This window comes from Lindgomyces ingoldianus (genome assembly GCF_010093535.1).
Source record: "Lindgomyces ingoldianus strain ATCC 200398 unplaced genomic scaffold BDR25scaffold_13, whole genome shotgun sequence".
NCBI classification, from domain to species: Eukaryota; Fungi; Ascomycota; class Dothideomycetes; order Pleosporales; family Lindgomycetaceae; genus Lindgomyces; species Lindgomyces ingoldianus.
This window is the reverse complement of record NW_022985174.1, coordinates 694,731-713,347: the sequence shown is the minus strand read 5'-3', so window position 1 is coordinate 713,347 and position 18,617 is coordinate 694,731. Positions and strand designations below refer to the sequence as shown.

Sequence of the window (18,617 nt, the reverse complement as noted above, 5' to 3'; positions counted from 1 at the left end):
CACATAGCTATAGCACATTTCTTTAAGAGTTTTATGTCTTATTTAAAAGCCTAGAGCGTAAGCTGTATCTAACGTTCTTTTAGCGCGTCTAAGTAGTGTTGTGGGGAATGTATTAGTGTAGGAAGGGTGGTTTAGTAGGGTCTTAGCAAAAGTAAGCGACTTGGGTGTGTGAGCAACTCGCCTATAAAGTACGTTATAGCTTTTTTTTTATATTTTTAAAGTTAATCTAATTATAGCTTATACTTTTAATGTTCTTATATTATGCATTCTAAGATTATATAGTAATAGTTTTTTATTTTATAGTAATACAGCATCTAGTTATTCTATTAATAGGCCTTTTATTAGAAGTAGTAGAATGTGCAGGTTATTCTGTTATTACATTTAGTCTATAGTTCCTGCTTATGTTCTGTGCCTATATAGCAGTAAGCACACTAGGGCATTTTACAGGTTAAAGCTATTCTAGGGAGCGTGTTGTTTACAAGTTTGCTTTTTTAGATCCTGTACAGCTACTAGCTAGCTCTATGCTTAATTAGCTAGTGTTTAAGGCAGTACTTATTAGTACATAGATACTAGGCGTAGGGGCATTCCTTTAGGTTGTTTTATACTAGTAGTGGTTAGACCTATGTCTATCTTAGGTATTCTTTTATTCTTATAACTTATAAAGGGTAGCTTTAATATGTGTATTAGAATTTATTATGTTTATAGCTTTTATAAAAAATATAGTATTTTTTTTATTAGTAAGTTTCTAGATCTTTACATGTAACTACTAACGCTAGAGGGGGTGTGTTAGCTCTCTAGTTATAAGGTTTTAAAGTTATAAAAGAAGTGCATTACTAATTAAAGCTTTTTTTTTATTTAAAATTTTTTAGAACAGCTTTTATTATTTCTTAGTGTTTAAGACTGTGTAGTATATTTTAGTAATTTTCTTAAGTATGCTATAAGTGTTAGTGTTATTATTAATATGTACTTTATATATTATTTTATTATAGTTTTATAAGTTATAAGTGTTACTACACTTTTAGTAATTTTTATAAGTAAATTAGTATTTTAGTTCTTAAGCTAAAATTCCTATTATTAGTTATTTTAAAGAAAATAATTTTTTTTCTTTTTTAATGTTTATAACATATGTTATTGCTTATGTAAAGCTTTACTATTCTTTATAAATAGCTGCTTGTTTTAGTGCTTTAAATATATTAAAGTTATTTTAAACCTTAACTTTCTAGTATTCTATTAGGCATTTTTTAAATTTATAATTGCCTCTGCATTGCTAGTAGAGGTTCTTGTCTAGTCTGTCTAGGATTTTAGGTCCTGTTAGACTCTATTCTATATGCATTACTTTAATAGCTAGTCTTTTATCTTTATTTTTTTAGTTACTAGAGTCTAAGCATTTTTTATAATAATGTTTTACTTTTTTATAGTTAAGGTATACTTACTTTTATTTCTGTTATTTATTAGTTAGTAGTAGCTTTTTACTTTTATAAAACTTACTTTTTTTCTTAGTTAAGCCTTATATATGTTTAGTATAACTAAAGTCTATTAGTTTACTATTAAACTATTAGACCTTCTTTTTTCTTTAGAACGCTTTAGGTTTCTAAGGTGTTACGCTAGAGTGTTTTTTTTAAAAACATTTATAATACTGTTTATTATATGTTATTACCTTTTTTATATATTCTTTAAATTTCTTTAGTTTACTATAATACATAAATTTATTTTTAACTTTATTAAATAGTCTATTATAAAACATTCTTCTAATAGCTAACTAGTTAGTTTATTTACTAATAGCTAACTGTTTGCAGAAGTAGGCTGCGTATATTTAAACTAAACTTTTTTTTATTAGAGAGTGTTTATTCTATTTACTACTTTTTCTTTCTAGTTAGCTTACTTATAGATAGTTATAAAAGCTTATTTAAAAGTGTTTATATTTAAAAAAAATTTTTAAGTGTAGATAAAAAAAACTTTTTTAGTTACTTTATATTTTATTTAGTTATCTATGTGTAGTTAGAACTAGATAGCTAAAAACCCTTCTAGATAAAGTTTTATTTATAAAATTATTTCTTTATTAGTTTAAAAAGCGCTTTTATTATATTATATATATAAGTAGCATTAAGTAAAGAATAGTTTAAGATTCTTTACAGTGCTATTAAATAGCTTAGGTAGGGCTAAGTGTAAGAACTTTTTTAATTTAATGCTAGCTTTTTCTTTAGCAGAGTTATAAAGTTCTACAACTTCTATATAGAGGGCATAGATTTATTAGACATAGGGTTATTACGCTTGTTACTAAAGCTAAGCTTTAAGTGCTTTAATTTCTTAGCAGAGATGTTAGATTTATTAGATTTATTTCTTTTTATTTCTAAATAAGACCTTACTAGTGCCTGCTACACTAGCTCCTATTATACTAATATTAAAGGATAAGGTGTAAGAGGCTATACTTTTAAAGTAGTAGTAATTAATGTTATAATTTTTACTTTAGAGAAATAGTAATTCTAGAGTACAACAGCCTTTTAGTTAATAGTGTAAGAGGGGAAGAACTTAGCTAGATTAGGTGTACAGTCTGTTTAGCAGAGTGTAGGTGTAGCAGAGTTTAGGAGGCAGGCTGTGGTTTCCCCCTTGTAGCTGTATAAGTAGCTAGGGTGTACCTAGTTAGGTAAATAAGGGTTAGAGGTATATATGTTGCAAGGTATATAAGGCAGCTAAGTCCTCTTTATAAAGAAGTAGAGCTTTTTAGTCTATTATAAAAAATAAACTAAACATTAATTACAACCTTCTAGCTATAGTTAGGATTAAGACTATATACAAATGTGTTGCATGCTTGCATGCTTGCATGCTGTTTTCCTTTGTAGCCTGCAAGCGCGCAAGCCTGCAACCTTTATCTTATTAGACAATGCACTCTGCCAAGCATTTATCCATAAGATAGCGGGATACTCTCCGGTGAAAACTACAGTCTATCAAATCTGCTTCCGTTTTCAAACATGAGTTACGCAGGGGTATAACGTGAGCTATGAGTAAGCAACTTGAGCACTCCTGAGCTCGCCCTAAGCCGACGTGAGCCAGCGTGAGTCTGCCTGATTTCATCCCTAAGCAGCATGAAATGGGTCTGAAATTAGGCCTAAACAGCTCGCGGAGTTGTAAGTCTGACTAGTCCCATTCTGGGCCACAGGGTGTTTAGTGGCTTAGATTTTTAGACCTAGTATTAGCAATACTTTCCTTTTCTTTGCAATCTCTAATGCTGTTTAAGGAAAGCAAATTAAACTATGCATATCTAACTAGTAATAGTGTCTATTACAACCTTTACAATTTTCATGCATGAAGCCCTTACAGACTAAATGTTTATTAGGACTAACCTTAACAATGCCTTAACGTATAGAAAGTGTGTATATTGACTGACTACTAGCTTCACTGAACTACAATCAAACATAGATATATACGCAGGATTAGACTCCTGGATAATTCTTAGTAGTAGTAGCAAATTCCTTAACTACTTGGTATCTTTGCTTAATCCTGACCTAAGGATTTCTGCCTCTGGCCAAAACAACCTTATGTCAGGGTAAGGTTGGGTAGCTTGGCAGGCATGGAGATGACTGGATGGAGATTAAAAGAGCTGCGTAATCAAAGCCTCACCATGAGAGAGTATAGAATCCGCCACCACCAGGGAGCGCCTCATGGACTGACGAATTGCCTGACGAAGCACACCCCAAACGAGCCGGAGCTAGGCGAACCGTCGTCGTTTCAAAGCCAGGCTCAAGGGGTCACAAGCCCTAGATGATGCGTCTGCGGACGCGCTGGAGATATCTAATTGGAGAATGAAGCCGCCATGGAGGGTAGTTTGGCCATAACTGAGGGAGGCTGTGAGAAACGGCGTACTGTGCAGCGACTCAAATCATGGTCATTGGAAGGAGAAACGGCGGGATATCGTTCCGTCAAGCGCCTCTCTGCTGCCTGAATTGTGATGTGAGCGGCGCATGACGCATAACGAGCATGGTATAGATAGCTGGTGCTAGCGGGCCTTCGGAGCGCGACCTGTTGGTGGAACAACGTCGTCATTTGCGCGAGCTGAATGGACACAAGAGTCCTGATATCGCACCACTAGCATCCGCGTAGAAAAATGAGTCAATGCCTGGCAGCCATGACTAGGTAGTTCGACATTCATGCGAGCATGCTGTGATGGAGCTTGCACTAGCAGCCATCTCTTCCACATCGCCTTCAATATGTCAGATAGCAGCGATGACAAAACGGCTGAACCACTTACCGACGACTGGTCAGGTGCTAGATTCAATTCGCTGAGGTTCACTTCTATTTGTTGGAGCGCAGGAAATATCCTGACAATGCTGTCGCGGACGTGGAAGCATAGGTGATTAGGCTCAAGGAAACAAAAATACCCGGCACTCAATTGTAGCACATTGGCAAGGCTAAGAATGCTGGGTAGGGACAGCACAAGTGTTGTTAACCATATCTGCATGGGTTTGGAAATTCGTTCACATGTTACAAATTTCGTTGGAGAGTATCAGCTCGTCTCCTGTTCTGCTTCCGGCGTATTTTGTTCTGCCTCTGACGTCTCCTGCTCTGCTTCCAGCTTCTCCTGGAACACTAGTATAGTCCAATCAAAGACGTTGTCGTACTGGAAGTGCTGGCGGCAGAACAAACCGCGGAATAGGCCTCGTAAACGCCTATAGTCGAGTTCCTTTCCCGAGCGGATAAGCTCAAAGTACTTCTTGAACTCAATGGGAACCCCCTCGAAGAGACCGTACTCCTCTGCTTGCTGCTTCTTCTGTGATATCAGGTTCTCCTTGTCCTTCGATTTATAGTTCAGGCCCTGCCAGGGAAGTGAGCCTTTAAGAAAGTACAAAAGGACATATCCAAGCGATTCCATGTCGTCGCGAGGGGACTGCTCTGCGGTAGCACGTTAAAAGTCGTCTCCTGTGCAATGTGCTGCACCTACCTTTTCCTAAGTGCGCATTGATGCTGGCGTATCTCAGCGTGCCGACGACTGAGTACATGCGCCTATCCCGATCCTCAATCTCTTTAGCCAGACCAATATCCGTTGTGTAGACCGTATTGCCGTGTACTCCGACACCCATGAGCAGATTGTCCGGTTTGACGTCTCTGTGGATGTACCCCTTCGAATGAATATATTGAAAGCGAGGAATGAGCTGGTCCGCGAGCAATAGTACCGTCTTTAAGGAGAATTTCCGGTCGCAATAGTTGAAGAGGTCCTCCAGACTTGGGCCCAAGAGCTCAAATGCCATCACTCTGAACTCGCATTCGGAGCCATACCAGAATACTCGAGGGATGCCATTGCCGCCATCGAGTTCTTTGTAGATTTCGACCTCATTTTCAAGTTGTGAAGGAGTGACTTGGTTGTACTCGAGTTTGAGAGCAACTTCTTTCCCGGTTTTGATGTCATGGCCTACATCAATCAGTCATTGTCATAAATGTTCCATTGGACATGCTCTTACCTTGGTACACTTCGCCATACGAGCCACCGCCTAGGCGAAGGTCTAGCTGATATTTGTCCCGTACGATGAGAGGTTTCATGGCGAGGAAGAAGGGGGGCACATGTCGGCAATCGCAAACCCTGCGCTTTTCACTGGATACGACAAGCCTGTAGTCGTGGTGTGCAGGAAAATAGAGACTGGAAATGAAGGTGCGTGCTGCTACATAAGCAGACCCGCGCTAAATCATGGCGGGGCACCTCCCGATCGATAGCTGGCGGATTGCAGCGACGAACGCCAATTAATGCGCAACTGTAGGCACTTCGTGAGTCATTGCCGCTGCCAAGCATGCGCTTGAACTATTCGGCCCCCACCCTTCACATTTCCATGGCGCGTACACTTCCATCGCAGATATCTATGCACCCTTCCCTCCACCTTTTTCCCACCATGATGCCTCCACAACAAGAGCTGAGGTCCCAAAGTCGAAAAAGAAAACGAGCATTCGAAGCAGTGCCAACTGTAGAGCCAGAATCGCAACCGCCACAAACGCCCGCCAAACGCCAAAAGCAGTCATATTCGTCGCGGAGCAAGACCCCTCCAGAGTTCTGGGACAAGCTTTCACGGGTGCCGCTCTGTCGTCGTGCGCTTCGAGAATTCAATAGACGGGAGATTCGGTCCATTACCCCACGACGACGCGCAAAGCGTGACGCTGACGACGGTCAAGTCAAGCAGCTACAGCGGTTTGCTCGACGTGGTGGCCCAGACCTTCGCAGTATCCGAGGGGTTAGTTCTGTCTTATCTGTGCAGGAGAGGAGAGAAGGTATGCTGACTTTCACAGTACCCAGAACAGGAACCACGAGACAAAATGCCTCCGAAACGTGGTCTATCTGGTCAATCCAGCCGGTCCAGCGCCCTAAACTCGAACACGAAACTGACTACATACTCTTCTAAAGACGCCGCCTTCGAACAAGAACTTATCGACAACGGTGTATACCCACCGGGATATGACGATGTCGAGCCAAGCAACTTAGAGGAGATAATAGAGAAATTGGGACAACCTCGTGCGTCTCTATCGCCTTCAAAATTTCTCGTGAAGAGTTCTTGCATTTCAGGCGCAGGAATGATGAAGCCACGACCGAAGCGGAAGTCATGAGCCAAGTCTTCCCAATGATCACAGGCAAGACCAAGATCCCATCGGGCTACAATCAGGTATTTAACAACCTTGCGCCACTTGGCGACCATATCTCCAACCCACAGCCGGACTACTTCAATGGCTCTCGCACTGCGGAGATCGGCCCAAAGTGCGGGATGACCTTGAGCAGTACATCATCCCTTCGAGCCAGCGACACCGTCCCGCGCTCCTGAACTTTTTCACTAAAGCGAAAGGCCCGGACGGAAAGGCGTCGGAAGCCAAGCGCCAGATCATGCAGGACCTCGCTGCAGGTGCCCGGGGAATGCACAAGATGCAGTCCTATGAGCTGGACGAGCCTGTGTTTGATAATAAGGCCCATACGTTCGGATCGACATACCACAGCGGCTACTTGCAGCTGTACGCGATGCATCCGACCGAGCCGGCGCAGACGGACAGGCAGCCTGAGTACCACACAACCAAAGTTAGAGGCTTTGATTTGACCGACAATCTGGACACTCATCGCCAAGGCATTGGAGCATTCCGCAATCTGCAAGATTTCGCCAAGGAAAGGAGAGATGAGTTCATTGCGTGTGCCAATGAGAGGGCGGATAACGACGATGAGCCCGAGGTCGCTTCAGCCGACGCTTACTTGACCTCATTCGTCTCGACCAGCCAGTCCGCGCAAAGTGAACTCTTCACAGCTGATTCTGACCGTGAAGAATCGGATTCAACATCAATAGACGAGCTTGCAATGCCAGCACCGCCGACAAAACGCACAAGGGCACGCCAGCCCGGTCGTAAGAAGCATAAGAGTAAGATTAGCGACTTGCTGGTTGACGAGGACGATGAATATCGGTGAGCGGACGGGCTCATTCGGGATCCAGCTAGCTCGAATCTCAGTTCAAGAGCCAGCAGTGCTCGGTTAATGTCAAGGACACCGTCCCGACACTTCTTCCACCGATTGAGGCATCAAAAGGGCACGAGAAAAGGCTTGCTGAAGGGGAGCAGTTGGCATCTGCAATGTAATTTGGGACACTTCGTTTAGGCATTCAGCTTATTCAGTTTACTCTATGTTCTAGATGTTGACATCTACCAGAGCAAGGCCAGTGATATCCTCGCTCAGCGATATATTTCGTATGGCCAAGCGAATTACTTTCTCGACACATGACACTTCTTGTTCCAGCTTCAACACACTATGAATCCGATGCTCAGCACTGCGCTTTAACACACGTTCAATCGGCACGCAGCAATCAGTGGCAATAGTCAACGGCGTCCCTGTGTGGTTGCCTCACGATGGTGAAGAAGTCTGACGCACGCAGTGGAGCGCTAGCGTGTTGCGTGTCAGCGTCGTCAGGTTCATCGAACTCAGCGAAAAAACTCCCCGAGGCCAGCCCCGCACTCCTCGTCGTCTGTATCGCCAAGCCCTTGCGTCTTGTATGCGCCGCCTTCAATTCTGCGGCGAACTTTGCGACGTAGTCTGACTTCGGACTTGGTAGCAGTGCTATGTGCAGGGCGCTGCCTCGCCGTAGCTGGACTGATCTGAGGGCGTAGACACCGTACGCCGCTGCTGCAGAGGTGTGTACAGCGGATACAGTGCGGGATCTTCCCGGACGGCCTGACAGGGCATAGGGGCTGACAGTGTGCCTACTTCCGGACCATTCTATTGTTAGCAGTCTGAAAGTCGAATCTTTGACATTGCGCAGGGCGCCATCCGGATGGCAAAAATCGAGGTCGTGCTGGCCGTGGGTGTCAGAGCGAAACGAGAAGGGCGTCATTGAAGGGAATCCCAATAGCGAGAGGTTGCCCTTAGCTTCCGTTGATTCAATGGCGGCTATGCGGACAGAGATGGCGGGCCCCCAGTAAGCCACAGGGAGCGCCAGGCGGCAGGAGTCTGGACATCTGCTCGCCCAACATCCACGGCGAATTCGAGATTCAAGCAGGACGCGAAACACTTGGACAGTCTCTGGCTCTTATTCGCTTCGCTGTAGCCGCTGCCGGAATGGGATCCTTTTGACCGGCGCTTAGTTAAGTCGCTAGGGACAGAGCTTAATGGGGTTAGAGTTTGACACCATTAACAAATCTGAGTCGCCTTTGACAGCTTTCGACCAGGCTATCGTCTTTGACAATCGCGTGCCACGTCTACGATATACTCCCACCATATACGCATCAACAGAAACTGAGGCGGTGCGTGTCATCATCACCGATGTTCAGCGTCAAGCGGAGCATGCGCGGCCATCTACTCAACCTCGTGTTTCGTGATATGGACACTCCTTCAGCGATAATAATACCGCCGGGAATGGGATTCGGGGTGCTGTGCCTGCCATAGGGAGCTTGGATCTATTGTTAGAGGGAACGCTTGGGTAAAGCTTGTCAAACCTACCGTTAGCCGTGGTAAAGTTATTGCTGTAGATGAGATGAGACGTGGAATCACATCTCAACTCTAGAAAAAAAACCGCCCTCAGTCGCGCCGAAGCCATCGTTCCAATCGCACATGACCTAGCTTGTACCTCCGTCCCCATCAGGAGCTCCGACCTGCTGTTCTTCACTATCACCTAGGGTAACTCCTTTCACTTTTGTCGTCGCCAAACGGGTCACATCTTATAGCCTTATTTAGGTTTGGCCCAAGAGGTTTCGCAATGGTCTTCACGTGTCGTGTTCATAGGGAACCAGTTTCCTTACAACAGTCCCGCACTACTAACACAAGTTGGAATTAACTAAGCGCCACATTATTTTAGGAACCGCTGAAATTTTCTGGGGAAAGATCTATATTCCAACCAATTTAAGCGCTTGCAGAATTTTCCTTCATTTCCATGTTGGTCATCCGTCATAGTATATATATGCGCATCAACCGCACAATATCCTTCTCGTTTACCATTCACTCTCAAAAACAAATCACACAGCTTAACACAAACGGATCATAAGCCTTTTTTTTAAAAAAAAGTTCCTCTACTTTCACTGAACACTAAAGCCATGGCCGCAGCACCACCAGCCTATCAATTGGGCATCTTCACGGTAATGCGTGGTACCAATATGCAAACGCGGCTGGCCAAGTATACTACGTCAATGTCACTACCCAACAATCCCAATATAATATTCCGACAGGTTTCGAAGATCAACCAGGGGTATGTAGGTCCTAGACTTTACGAATGAAGATAGTCAACTGACAGAATCTTAGGACCAATGGGCCCGCGACAACGGTAAAACTTGGCCACAATGGTAATAGCCTGAACAGAGTAATATTCATTGTGAACGGCGCTAACTTTCCAAGGCTCAATCAGCGAACAAAAAGAGCTGTGCTTCAAGACCCAAATCCCCCTCCGCCTTAAACATATCTTGATCATCCCCACATTATTGCTCACATGGGGATTGTCGAAAAGACGCCCAGCTCACTGGAGGCCTTGTACTGAAGAGTAGTTAACGGCATTCTGAGGGAGCTGTTTCCAACCAGCGAAGGGTTTGACGTTACTCAAGAGGAGACTAACGTTAACACGAAACCGGACTCGACCATCTTCAAAATCTCGTCCCGTCCTGGGGGAAGTCTATACGCGTATGAATTCTGTCTTGTTGAGAGCAAGCGGCTTGGCCAGTCTTGGACAGCTACCGAAGATCAGTTGGCAAACCACACTTTCAACACCGACAATGATTCCAAACAGGTCTATGGAATCGTCCATATTGGAATGGAGATAAGGATATACAGGGCGGATCGCGGCACTCTTGTACCGCTAACTTCGAAGATGCATTTGCGCAATGACGTACATACTATTATGCAATGGGCGGAGTATCTGAAGAGGAATCCGCTCTCCTTTGTCTAATTCTACTCCATGCAGTTGACGAGCGGGAGACTAGAAGTTTCGTGGTAAGGGTGGCACGGAGGGTAGGTTAAGTGTATGATGCTGGCGTTTGTTATGGGATTTCAGAAGGTCAAGGTTGTTTTGATGGATCTCGGTCAATTGTGGTGGACGTGCTGTAAATGGTTTTTGTTTTGTCATTGCGCAGTGTTTTTGAATGTAGCATTAACGCTAAGTGAACGGTCTGCTTTATTTTGAATTTAAGATTGCTCGTTGAAACCCAGTCTGTCCCCAATAATCAGATCAAGTGCCTAGGGCAAATCATGGCCTATCTAAGCAGAGATGACTCTTTAAGCGCAAGGATATCGGTAACAGATATTGTCCTTCTCCAAACTCATCCTCGGCATCGGTATTCACAAGAGTTGCGCAGATTCTGGCCCTAGAATGCCTCAAATTCGATCATGGTCCCTAGTCGCTGAATGTTCTGACATCCAGATGTCGATTTCCTTTGTATGAAATTCCACTCATGTAATTATCGAACCAGAGCTGCGACTCGGCTGGAGTGATTTCGCTCCGGTTTCTATGGGCTTCCTCTCTCTCTAGGGGCAAGTCACCATCTTTCCATAAAAAAGGTAACCCAAGCCCTAAAATGCAGCCCATCCTAGCTGCTTCTACAGAACCTTGAGACGTGTATTTGATGATTTTGTTTTGGATCTCGGTGGGGAGATTGTGGATTGGCGTTTGGCACGGACTTGTAGAAGTCGCCGAGAGGAGCATGTCCAGTGCCCGGTCTGAGAGACTGTCTACGCCATTGAAGCAGGGCTCTGGTTGCGTCCATTCTACCTTGTCTCTACTGGCACGGCAAAAGACAATATGCCTTACCGATAGAATCAAGTATGTGTCTACAACGTCCGCCGATCGTAGACACGAATCCCCTGCATTTCCAGTTTTTGTGAAGACATGACGCTGAACCAGTGAAAGACCTTCTTTAAGATCTTGAGACATTGCAATCCACAGTTGACCAACTCGGGTAAAGTGACTGTCAAAAGGATCCCATTCTGGTAGAGAGTCTATCCACACCATTGGTCCTGACGATTGGCCGTGTCGAGGTTTCGTAATCTCTACGACATTAAAGTCTAGAGTCGCTATTCGGATGACGGCTCGGGCCAATTTGCGGAAGGTGAGGTCGTTGTATCGACTCCGAAGGATGTGCCGCCACTGATAACCGAAATCGTTGAGTACACGGGAGAGAAAAGCTTTGTTCCTTTCAGGTACATAGAGTCTGGGTTCCCAACATGGCGGCGTAAGCAGAGAATCATCTCCTAAGCTTAAAGTCGGCTGTCTTGGCGGCTCAAGCGGCTCGAAGTCACTAAGCGTGATAGGGCGCTGGCGAACAAGTGGAAGAGCAAGACGGCCGCCACAATCCCTTTTGCTGAAGAGAAGCATGTCGTTGTCCAGTTCGAAGGTCCAAACAGTCTCAATGCCCGCTCCACGACGGTCGCCGAAAGGATAGAAAGTATCGTATGGCAGCTGCCATTTCACTGGGAGGCCTTCATGCAAAGCATCGAATGTGGAATCTCTAAAGCGTTAATTATCCTTATCCACAACGAGGTTTCGTCCTCAGCTTACCTTTTAGGACCCCGTTCAAGACTTGAGAGAAAAGTTCCAAGCAGTCCGTGTCGTATGCATCTAAGTGACGATAGCCTGAGTATATCGTTCCTGCGGCACTGTCAAACTCTGTGTTCAGATTCCATAAGATGAATGGAGACTAGACCTTTTGCGAGGATAAAAAAGAATGCGCCCATTATCGTTGCTAGGCAGGCTATCCTTTTGCGAAAAGCGTAGGGTTGGAATAATTACATACAAGTTTGACGGAGAAATGAATGAATGAAGTTCATTACACCGCGCGGGTGCCTTGTGGCCTCGGGCTTAGTGCCCGGTGGTGCCTGTGCCACGCTATCACCATTGCGGAAAGAATTGATTGCGCACGGACCTCAACACCAAAATGACGATCAAAACACCGCGTCTCTCTTACCTTTCACATTGCTATTATACAACAACATGGAGCCTAGAACACCTGAAAAAGAGACTGGACGTTTTGAAAGAGATACTCTACATAGGGCACGCTTTTTTGAAGCATATGATCGCAAATACCTAGTACTTCTTTGAATTCTTTGTGCAAACGCAAGGACATCTTCATCCCTCCATCCACTGCTCGATATTGGCTTCGCCAACGCGAAATTCAAGGCTCATCTGCATCAAGGGGGACGAGAAAGCTCTCAAATAAGCTAGGCCGCAAGCAGAAGATTTGTGCATCAGACCTAGACCACTTAATTGACCTTAATGACCCTGTGCATGAGGCGCCGCCTGAGGGTCAGATCGAATATCTAGGCTTAGATTGCACAACGCGTACATTGAGGTCCAGTCTTCGCGATAGGAAGGATTCTGGGCGCTACAAAAAGGCACCTGTGCCTCCATTATCTGAAAAGAATCAAAAACTGCGCGTGCAATATGGTCATGATCATCAGAATAAGACCATCAGAAACTGGTGGCAATATGTGTATTTCACTGATGAGGTCCACTTCAACTCAATTGATCTTGCTTATAGATCACAATGGGAGACTCGACAACGAGGAGCGACCAACGAAAAGCGGCTACAACCAACGCCAAAGGTACCATTCAACGTCACCCTCCATGTGGCCGCTGGAGTCTCATATAATCACAAGGGCACCTTCCTATTCTATAATGATGAGGCAGAACCAGACCAGAAGGTTTAAAAACCTAGCCGACCTCGCAAGTCTACTGTTGAGACTGATCAACAGCACCTGGAGGCAATTGCAGCATGGCTCAAAGGTGGTGAGCATCCACTCAGAATCAAGGCCAAAGGCAACTCAATGACACAAAAGTACTATGCTGAAAATGTACTGCCGGCTCATCTACAGCATATGAAGTGGCTTGAGCAAAAATATAAACATAAGTTCATCTTACAGGAGGATAATGATCCATCACACGGCAGCCGCAGTCTAAACAATGCGCCTGTGAGGCTTAAGAACGATTCACACATCGAGACCTTATTCCATCCCGCACAATCAACTGATCTCAATCCTATCGAGGCACTTTGGATGATCATAAGGAAGCGATTACGTGGTGGTAGGTGGCAGAATGTTGCCGAGTTCAAGGCGGCAATTGAGCGAGAATGGCGCCGTATTACGCAGGCACAAATCAGGCGCCGCATATCAGAGATGCCGGCGTGTTGCGAGCGTCTTATTACCTCAAATGGGCAGCGTCACCGAGGCTATAGGTGGTAATTCGGATAGTTTTGCGCAATAATATGAAAAGTATATACTTCCGTTTTGGGACTAGTGGCCCCTGCGCAATCGGTTTTTTCTTATCTCAGCTAGCTCAGCCGATTGGGGAGAGAAGGGGCGAAGCCCCGACAGGGGCAGAGCCCCTGATACCCTTGCTAGTCAACATAAACCCATGCTAGTCGCGCTGGTGGCGCTCACGCTATCTTTCTAGCTAATAAGGATGCTAGATTTAGCTTCTCTCCCTAGCTGTCTAAGGGACTTTAGTAATTAATTATATAGACAACTAATTTTAGTGCTTACTTTTTATATAAGAATACATTATATTAATATTTACACATTTTTTCTTCTTTTTAAACATTTTTAAACTTTAGGCTAATAGCTACATAACTTCTTACTATTATCTATTAAATTATTACATGTTTTGCATGTTGTTTACTATATAAAATAGCTAATAAGTCTACTAGTTTTACCCTGCGTCTACGCTAGCGTCTACAACTCTTTTATTTTTCTTTAGCAGATAAGCTACTACTTTTTTTATTATTACCTTTATTATTACTTTTTTTTATGTTCTTCTTACTTTTATTTATAGTTGCTGCTAAGCCTTAGGCTTTAGTTCTAACAACTTATCTCTTTATAACTTTATAAGTAGTAGGTGTGTCTACTTAGCGCGTTTAGTTGTCTGCACTTATTTACACCCTAAGATTAAGGAAACTAGAGCAGGTCTTAGCATTAATAGATAAGCTATAGATGCTAATAAGCAAATTTATTAAGTTATATTTATAAGACCTACTGTTGTTAAAGGCCCTACTGCCTAGTAGACATAAAATAATTCTTTAATTAGCACTAGAACAGCTAAACATTTATGTAGCATTAAGTAAAGATAATAAGGCTACTAGTGTTTTTAGTTTTATTATGTTTATAAAAAAACTTAATAGTTTTATTAAGCAAAAGTTTTTTAACTAGTATAATACAGCCTCTAGGCTAGATAAGGTTAATTTTGCTAAGTTAAAGTTAATTATAGCTAATTAAGCTCTAAATTAAAGTAGGTTTATTAAAAGACTTTTATAAAATAAGTAAAGTGCTTAAGGTAGTTATAGCAAAGCTAAGAGTTTATAAAATAGTAAAGTATATCTAATTACTTTTATTATCTTATGTTACTAGGCCTAGAAGAGATGCAACTACCTTGCCTGCCTACTAGGTTTATATTTGCATAGTAGTGGTACAAAATAGCGCGTTGTAGAGACATTGTTAGGCTTAGGTGTTTATAACTTATATAAGATTATAAATTAGAAAGTTAATAAAATAGTAGACTATATAAAAAGCTTATAGGTTATAATATTATATTATATAGCTTATGTCTTACCTAATGCTAGGCTGCTAGGTCTTGCGCATAATCCTTAGTTAATAATTATGTATAATAATTATAACTTTACTAACTAGACTTGTAACTACACTGTAAGTGTTGCAACAGCTATCTAGTAGAACCTAATAATAGCGCTTATTATAAGATGTCTATAGATCTTTAAGGATAGTTTAACCTAGTCTATGTTTAATCTTAGCATAGCATTGCAGCCTAATTAGATCTGTATAGCGCCTGGCATAATTTAGGACTATATAAGTAAGTAAATTACATTGTGCTATATATTGCGCGCTGTAGCTGCTATCTATAGTGCTGCTGTATTAAAGGTCTTTATTAGCTTAGAGGACTAGTTACTATTAATACTAGCTATTAAAGTCCTACTGTGTAAAAAACCTAGCTAGGTAAATTATCTAAAAGTAATATTCTTTAATAAGGGTGTTATTAATAAGACTTATAAAGTGCATAATAATATTTAGCTTTAGCAGTTAAATATTTCTACAAATCTAAAAAAGCTAAGCTTTAAAACACAGCTATAGATAGTATAAGGTAACTAGAAAACTACTAAGTTTATACATAGTCTTAAGAAAGAGCAGCGTAGCGCGTTCTAGCTATACAACAGGAGGGATTAGATAATTAGACTACTTGTGTATTTTTATATTCTTTAGGCACTTACTTATATAATTATTTGTACGCACTTTAATACACTTAAAAGTATAGACTTTTCTAGTAATCTTTTACATAATATTATGCGCTTAAACTATGCTAGTATTAATTAGAGCAATATTAAGTATTATATAGCTGTGCTACTAATATATCTAAGCTAAGGCGCTTAAATAGTTATGTTGTTCTACTAAAAGATAGGCAACAGTAGATATCTCTAAGGCTAGGTGCTAGATATCTATGCAGCAGATGTCTAGTAATACTAGTAGGGTCTTTATAATAAGGCTATTAGTTAGCTTTTACTTAACTAGTACATTAAGTTGCTTAAGCAGATACATAAAAAGGTCTTTACACTTACTATGTAAAAGGGCTGCAATAATTCTAAAGGTAACTAAATAATAACATGTTAGTTTTTTTAAAAAATTAAGATGTTTTTTACTTTATAGCATGTAGTTAAGTTTAGTAATATTAGAATTATTTATTACTTAATTAATCTATTAGCTGTATTCTTCTTTAGATCTAGTTAGAAGCGCTATAGTACTAAGCTGCTACACCTTTGCTAGTTAGTCTTAGATAGGGTGTTAACTTTAACACTTTAGTAGTCTATACTTGCCTCTAAGTTAGTTAATGTACATAGGAAGCTAGACACTTTCTAAGTAGTTAATATTATGCTTAAGCTTATAAACTATATGTATAAGCTTAATATGCAGCACTTTAAAAATAGAACTTATAACATAAACTTTACTTTTAGTTATCTTACACTATTTTACTAGTTCTATATGCAACTCTGTGCGCTAATAGAGGGCGCCTTTAGAGAGAAGAGTAAGAATAAGCATATGCAGTGCAATATTAAGCTAGAGACATTTGCCCTTACTATTTATCTGCTAAGTTGTAGGCGCTGTAAGCGCTTAACTAGTTAGATTAACTAAGAGCTCCCCTAGCCTATTATAAGCCTTAATATTATTGCTAGTAGTATTAAGTTGTTAATGTTAAAAGTTATAAACTTTAATATTAGTAATGTTATATCTAGTAATTATATACTAGCACTAGATGTAACTAATCTAGCAAGCATTAGCATAAAAGAGTTATGTTATATTAATGTAATAAAATTTGCAGAAATAGTTAAAAGCACAACTTATAGTAACTCTAAGGGTTTAGTTAACAATCTAATTAATAGTAATTTTAATAAGGGTCTTAATAAAGCCTTTAAGAATAAATAAAGTAATTATATATTTATATTTTATATATACTTATAGTAAGTACTTTTGTAATGTATAATAGTGTTGTAAAGCACTATTTACTTAGTGCAGCTAATTAGACACTGTGCGCTGTTAGTTGCTTACTAGTTTTAACAACTGCGCAGTGTTAGGTACATAACTGCTCTTTAGCCCTTTTATATTAGCTTATACGCCCTTGTCTAACCTACAGCCTATCTACATATTACATGTATTAAGATAAATTCCTAGCTATAAATTACCTAGTTACTAGCATACTATTATAGTTTTACACGCTTACTATTTCTAAAGGTTCTTTAATTATAATAATGCTTATTAGTTTAATAGTTTTAAAAAGTCTATAAAAATGCTTATATTTTACTTAAATAATTTAGAGACGTAGTAGTAGTAAATAAGGTTATATAAAAGCTTAACTATATTAAAGTAAAACTTAGTTAAAAATTAAAGGAGCTAAGGCTATTCTAATTATAGTAATGTTATATTACTATGTGTCTTAATTATTATAAACTATCTACTTATATTTACTACCTGCTGTTTAACATAGTTTAACTCTACAACACTAATTAATTAATTACATGCAACATACATTTACTCTAGTAAGACTCTTCCCTCTCTTTATTTACTACTGCTGCCTAGCCTGCTTATTATTAATCTAATGCCTTATAATTACTTATATACATTATATCTTACTTATTTTTACCTACTTTTACCTCTAAATTAGGCAATTTTTAGTTATAATTAGTAAAAAATAATTAAAAAGTTATAATTTTTTATGCTAGTTAAACACTAGCGCCTTCTATATCCTTTTAAATAATCTTATAACATGTACTTTTACTGCTAGGCAGAAACTCTAGTCTAGTTAGGTGCTTTTACTACTAAGGCAAGAGCTAAAGTATATATAGGCCTTTTTTTTAAGGTTAAACTTTTCTTAATTATTTTTAACTTTTTTACTTTAATTAGCTAAGTTTCTTCTACCTTTTTAATTTAAGCTATACTAAACACTATATAGTTACTCTATTCTCTACCTTACTCTATAGGTGCTTGTCTACCTTTATTAACTAGCTAAGTCTCTCCTCTGTCTATGCGTTAGGCTGTACTAAACACTTTACAGTAACATAGTCTTACTTTTTCTTTTTTTATTACCCTTTTTAATTAACTAAACTATTTTTTTACGCGCTTCTAAACTTTTTTTTTTTACTTAACTATGTTCTTAAACTTTTTCTTGCTGTACCTTTTTTTAATTAACTATATTTACTTTTTAACTATTACTTATTGCCTTTCTGCCCTCTTTTAAATAGTTGCATGTGTTAGATTTAGTTGCTAGTGTTATGTATTAATAAGTGTATCTAATCTTCTTATATTTTTAGACTAACTATAATATAACTCTAGGCTATAACTATTTTAGATTAAGTCTTTTTTTTTTTTTTTATAGTTATGTATTTTGTTGTTATGCTTTATATGCTTGTTTCTTTTTTTTTTTTTTTATTGTTCCTGTTTCCTTCCTAGACGCTAGACCTGGACGCTGGACCTAGACCTAGACCTGGACCTAGACCTGGACCTAGACCTAGACCTGGCTACCTTAGACAACAATTAGCAATAATTAGCAGGCACAAAGTTAAAACAGAGTTCTAGAAAGTCTAGTGCGTACTAGTTAGAAGAGACTGCATGCGTGCTAGTGCGTACTAGCAATTAGGCAACTAGGCAC

The 18,617-nt window shown here is 40.4% G+C and overlaps 5 protein-coding genes across 5 annotated transcripts; 2 read left to right on the top strand and 3 right to left on the bottom strand.

Annotated features, from left to right (window-relative positions):
* Positions 1 to 4,419: 4,419 nt before the first annotated feature.
* BDR25DRAFT_260270 (kinase-like protein) lies at positions 4,420 to 5,684 on the bottom strand. The gene is made up of 3 exons (XM_033686639.1): positions 5,454 to 5,684; positions 4,937 to 5,404; positions 4,420 to 4,887 (listed from the first exon to the last, which is right to left on the bottom strand). Exons 1-3 carry the CDS (start codon positions 5,530 to 5,532, stop codon positions 4,502 to 4,504), a joined length of 933 nt encoding a protein of 310 aa, XP_033548580.1. The 5' UTR covers positions 5,533 to 5,684; the 3' UTR covers positions 4,420 to 4,501.
* A 195-nt stretch (positions 5,685 to 5,879) lies between these two features.
* On the top strand, positions 5,880 to 7,420 carry BDR25DRAFT_333791 (uncharacterized protein; the record flags this gene model as incomplete). The annotated part of the gene is made up of 4 exons (XM_033692873.1): positions 5,880 to 6,212; positions 6,268 to 6,490; positions 6,526 to 6,730; positions 6,769 to 7,420. 4 exons carry the CDS (start codon positions 5,880 to 5,882, stop codon positions 7,418 to 7,420), a joined length of 1,413 nt encoding a protein of 470 aa, XP_033548579.1.
* Positions 7,421 to 7,636: 216 nt separating this feature from the next.
* On the bottom strand, positions 7,637 to 9,038 carry BDR25DRAFT_393282 (uncharacterized protein; the record flags this gene model as incomplete). The annotated part of the gene is made up of 6 exons (XM_033698248.1): positions 7,637 to 7,848; positions 7,877 to 8,463; positions 8,505 to 8,581; positions 8,631 to 8,737; positions 8,763 to 8,891; positions 8,942 to 9,038. 6 exons carry the CDS (start codon positions 9,036 to 9,038, stop codon positions 7,637 to 7,639), a joined length of 1,209 nt encoding a protein of 402 aa, XP_033548578.1.
* Positions 9,039 to 10,583: 1,545 nt separating this feature from the next.
* On the bottom strand, positions 10,584 to 12,220 carry BDR25DRAFT_285330 (uncharacterized protein). Its single transcript, XM_033688174.1, has 3 exons — positions 12,124 to 12,220; positions 11,979 to 12,068; positions 10,584 to 11,926 (listed from the first exon to the last, which is right to left on the bottom strand). The coding sequence occupies exons 1-3, from the start codon at positions 12,152 to 12,154 to the stop codon at positions 10,818 to 10,820; spliced, it is 1,230 nt and encodes a 409-aa protein (XP_033548577.1). The 5' UTR covers positions 12,155 to 12,220; the 3' UTR covers positions 10,584 to 10,817.
* A 1,074-nt stretch (positions 12,221 to 13,294) lies between these two features.
* Positions 13,295 to 13,657, top strand: BDR25DRAFT_222568 (uncharacterized protein; the record flags this gene model as incomplete). Its single annotated transcript, XM_033685068.1, has 1 exon — positions 13,295 to 13,657. One exon carries the CDS (start codon positions 13,295 to 13,297, stop codon positions 13,655 to 13,657), a length of 363 nt encoding a protein of 120 aa, XP_033548576.1.
* Between the last annotated feature and the right edge of the window lie 4,960 nt (positions 13,658 to 18,617).

Bases quoted from the DNA above. Each gene is read 5' to 3' on its own strand.
- BDR25DRAFT_260270 (XM_033686639.1), bottom strand. From the start codon at position 5,532: ATGAAACCTCTCATCGTACGGGACAAATATCAGCTAGACCTTCGCCTA. The intron at 5,405-5,453 runs GTAAGAGCATGT...TGATTGATGTAG, and splicing joins GTATGGCGAAGTGTACCAAG to GCCATGACATCAAAACCGGG. The intron at 4,888-4,936 runs GTAGGTGCAGCA...GTGCTACCGCAG, and splicing joins CAATGCGCACTTAGGAAAAG to AGCAGTCCCCTCGCGACGAC.
- BDR25DRAFT_285330 (XM_033688174.1), bottom strand. From the start codon at position 12,154: ATGGGCGCATTCTTTTTTATCCTCGCAAAAG. The intron at 12,069-12,123 runs GTCTAGTCTCCA...ACAGTGCCGCAG, and splicing joins CTTTTTTATCCTCGCAAAAG to GAACGATATACTCAGGCTAT. The intron at 11,927-11,978 runs GTAAGCTGAGGA...AACGCTTTAGAG, and splicing joins CTTGAACGGGGTCCTAAAAG to ATTCCACATTCGATGCTTTG.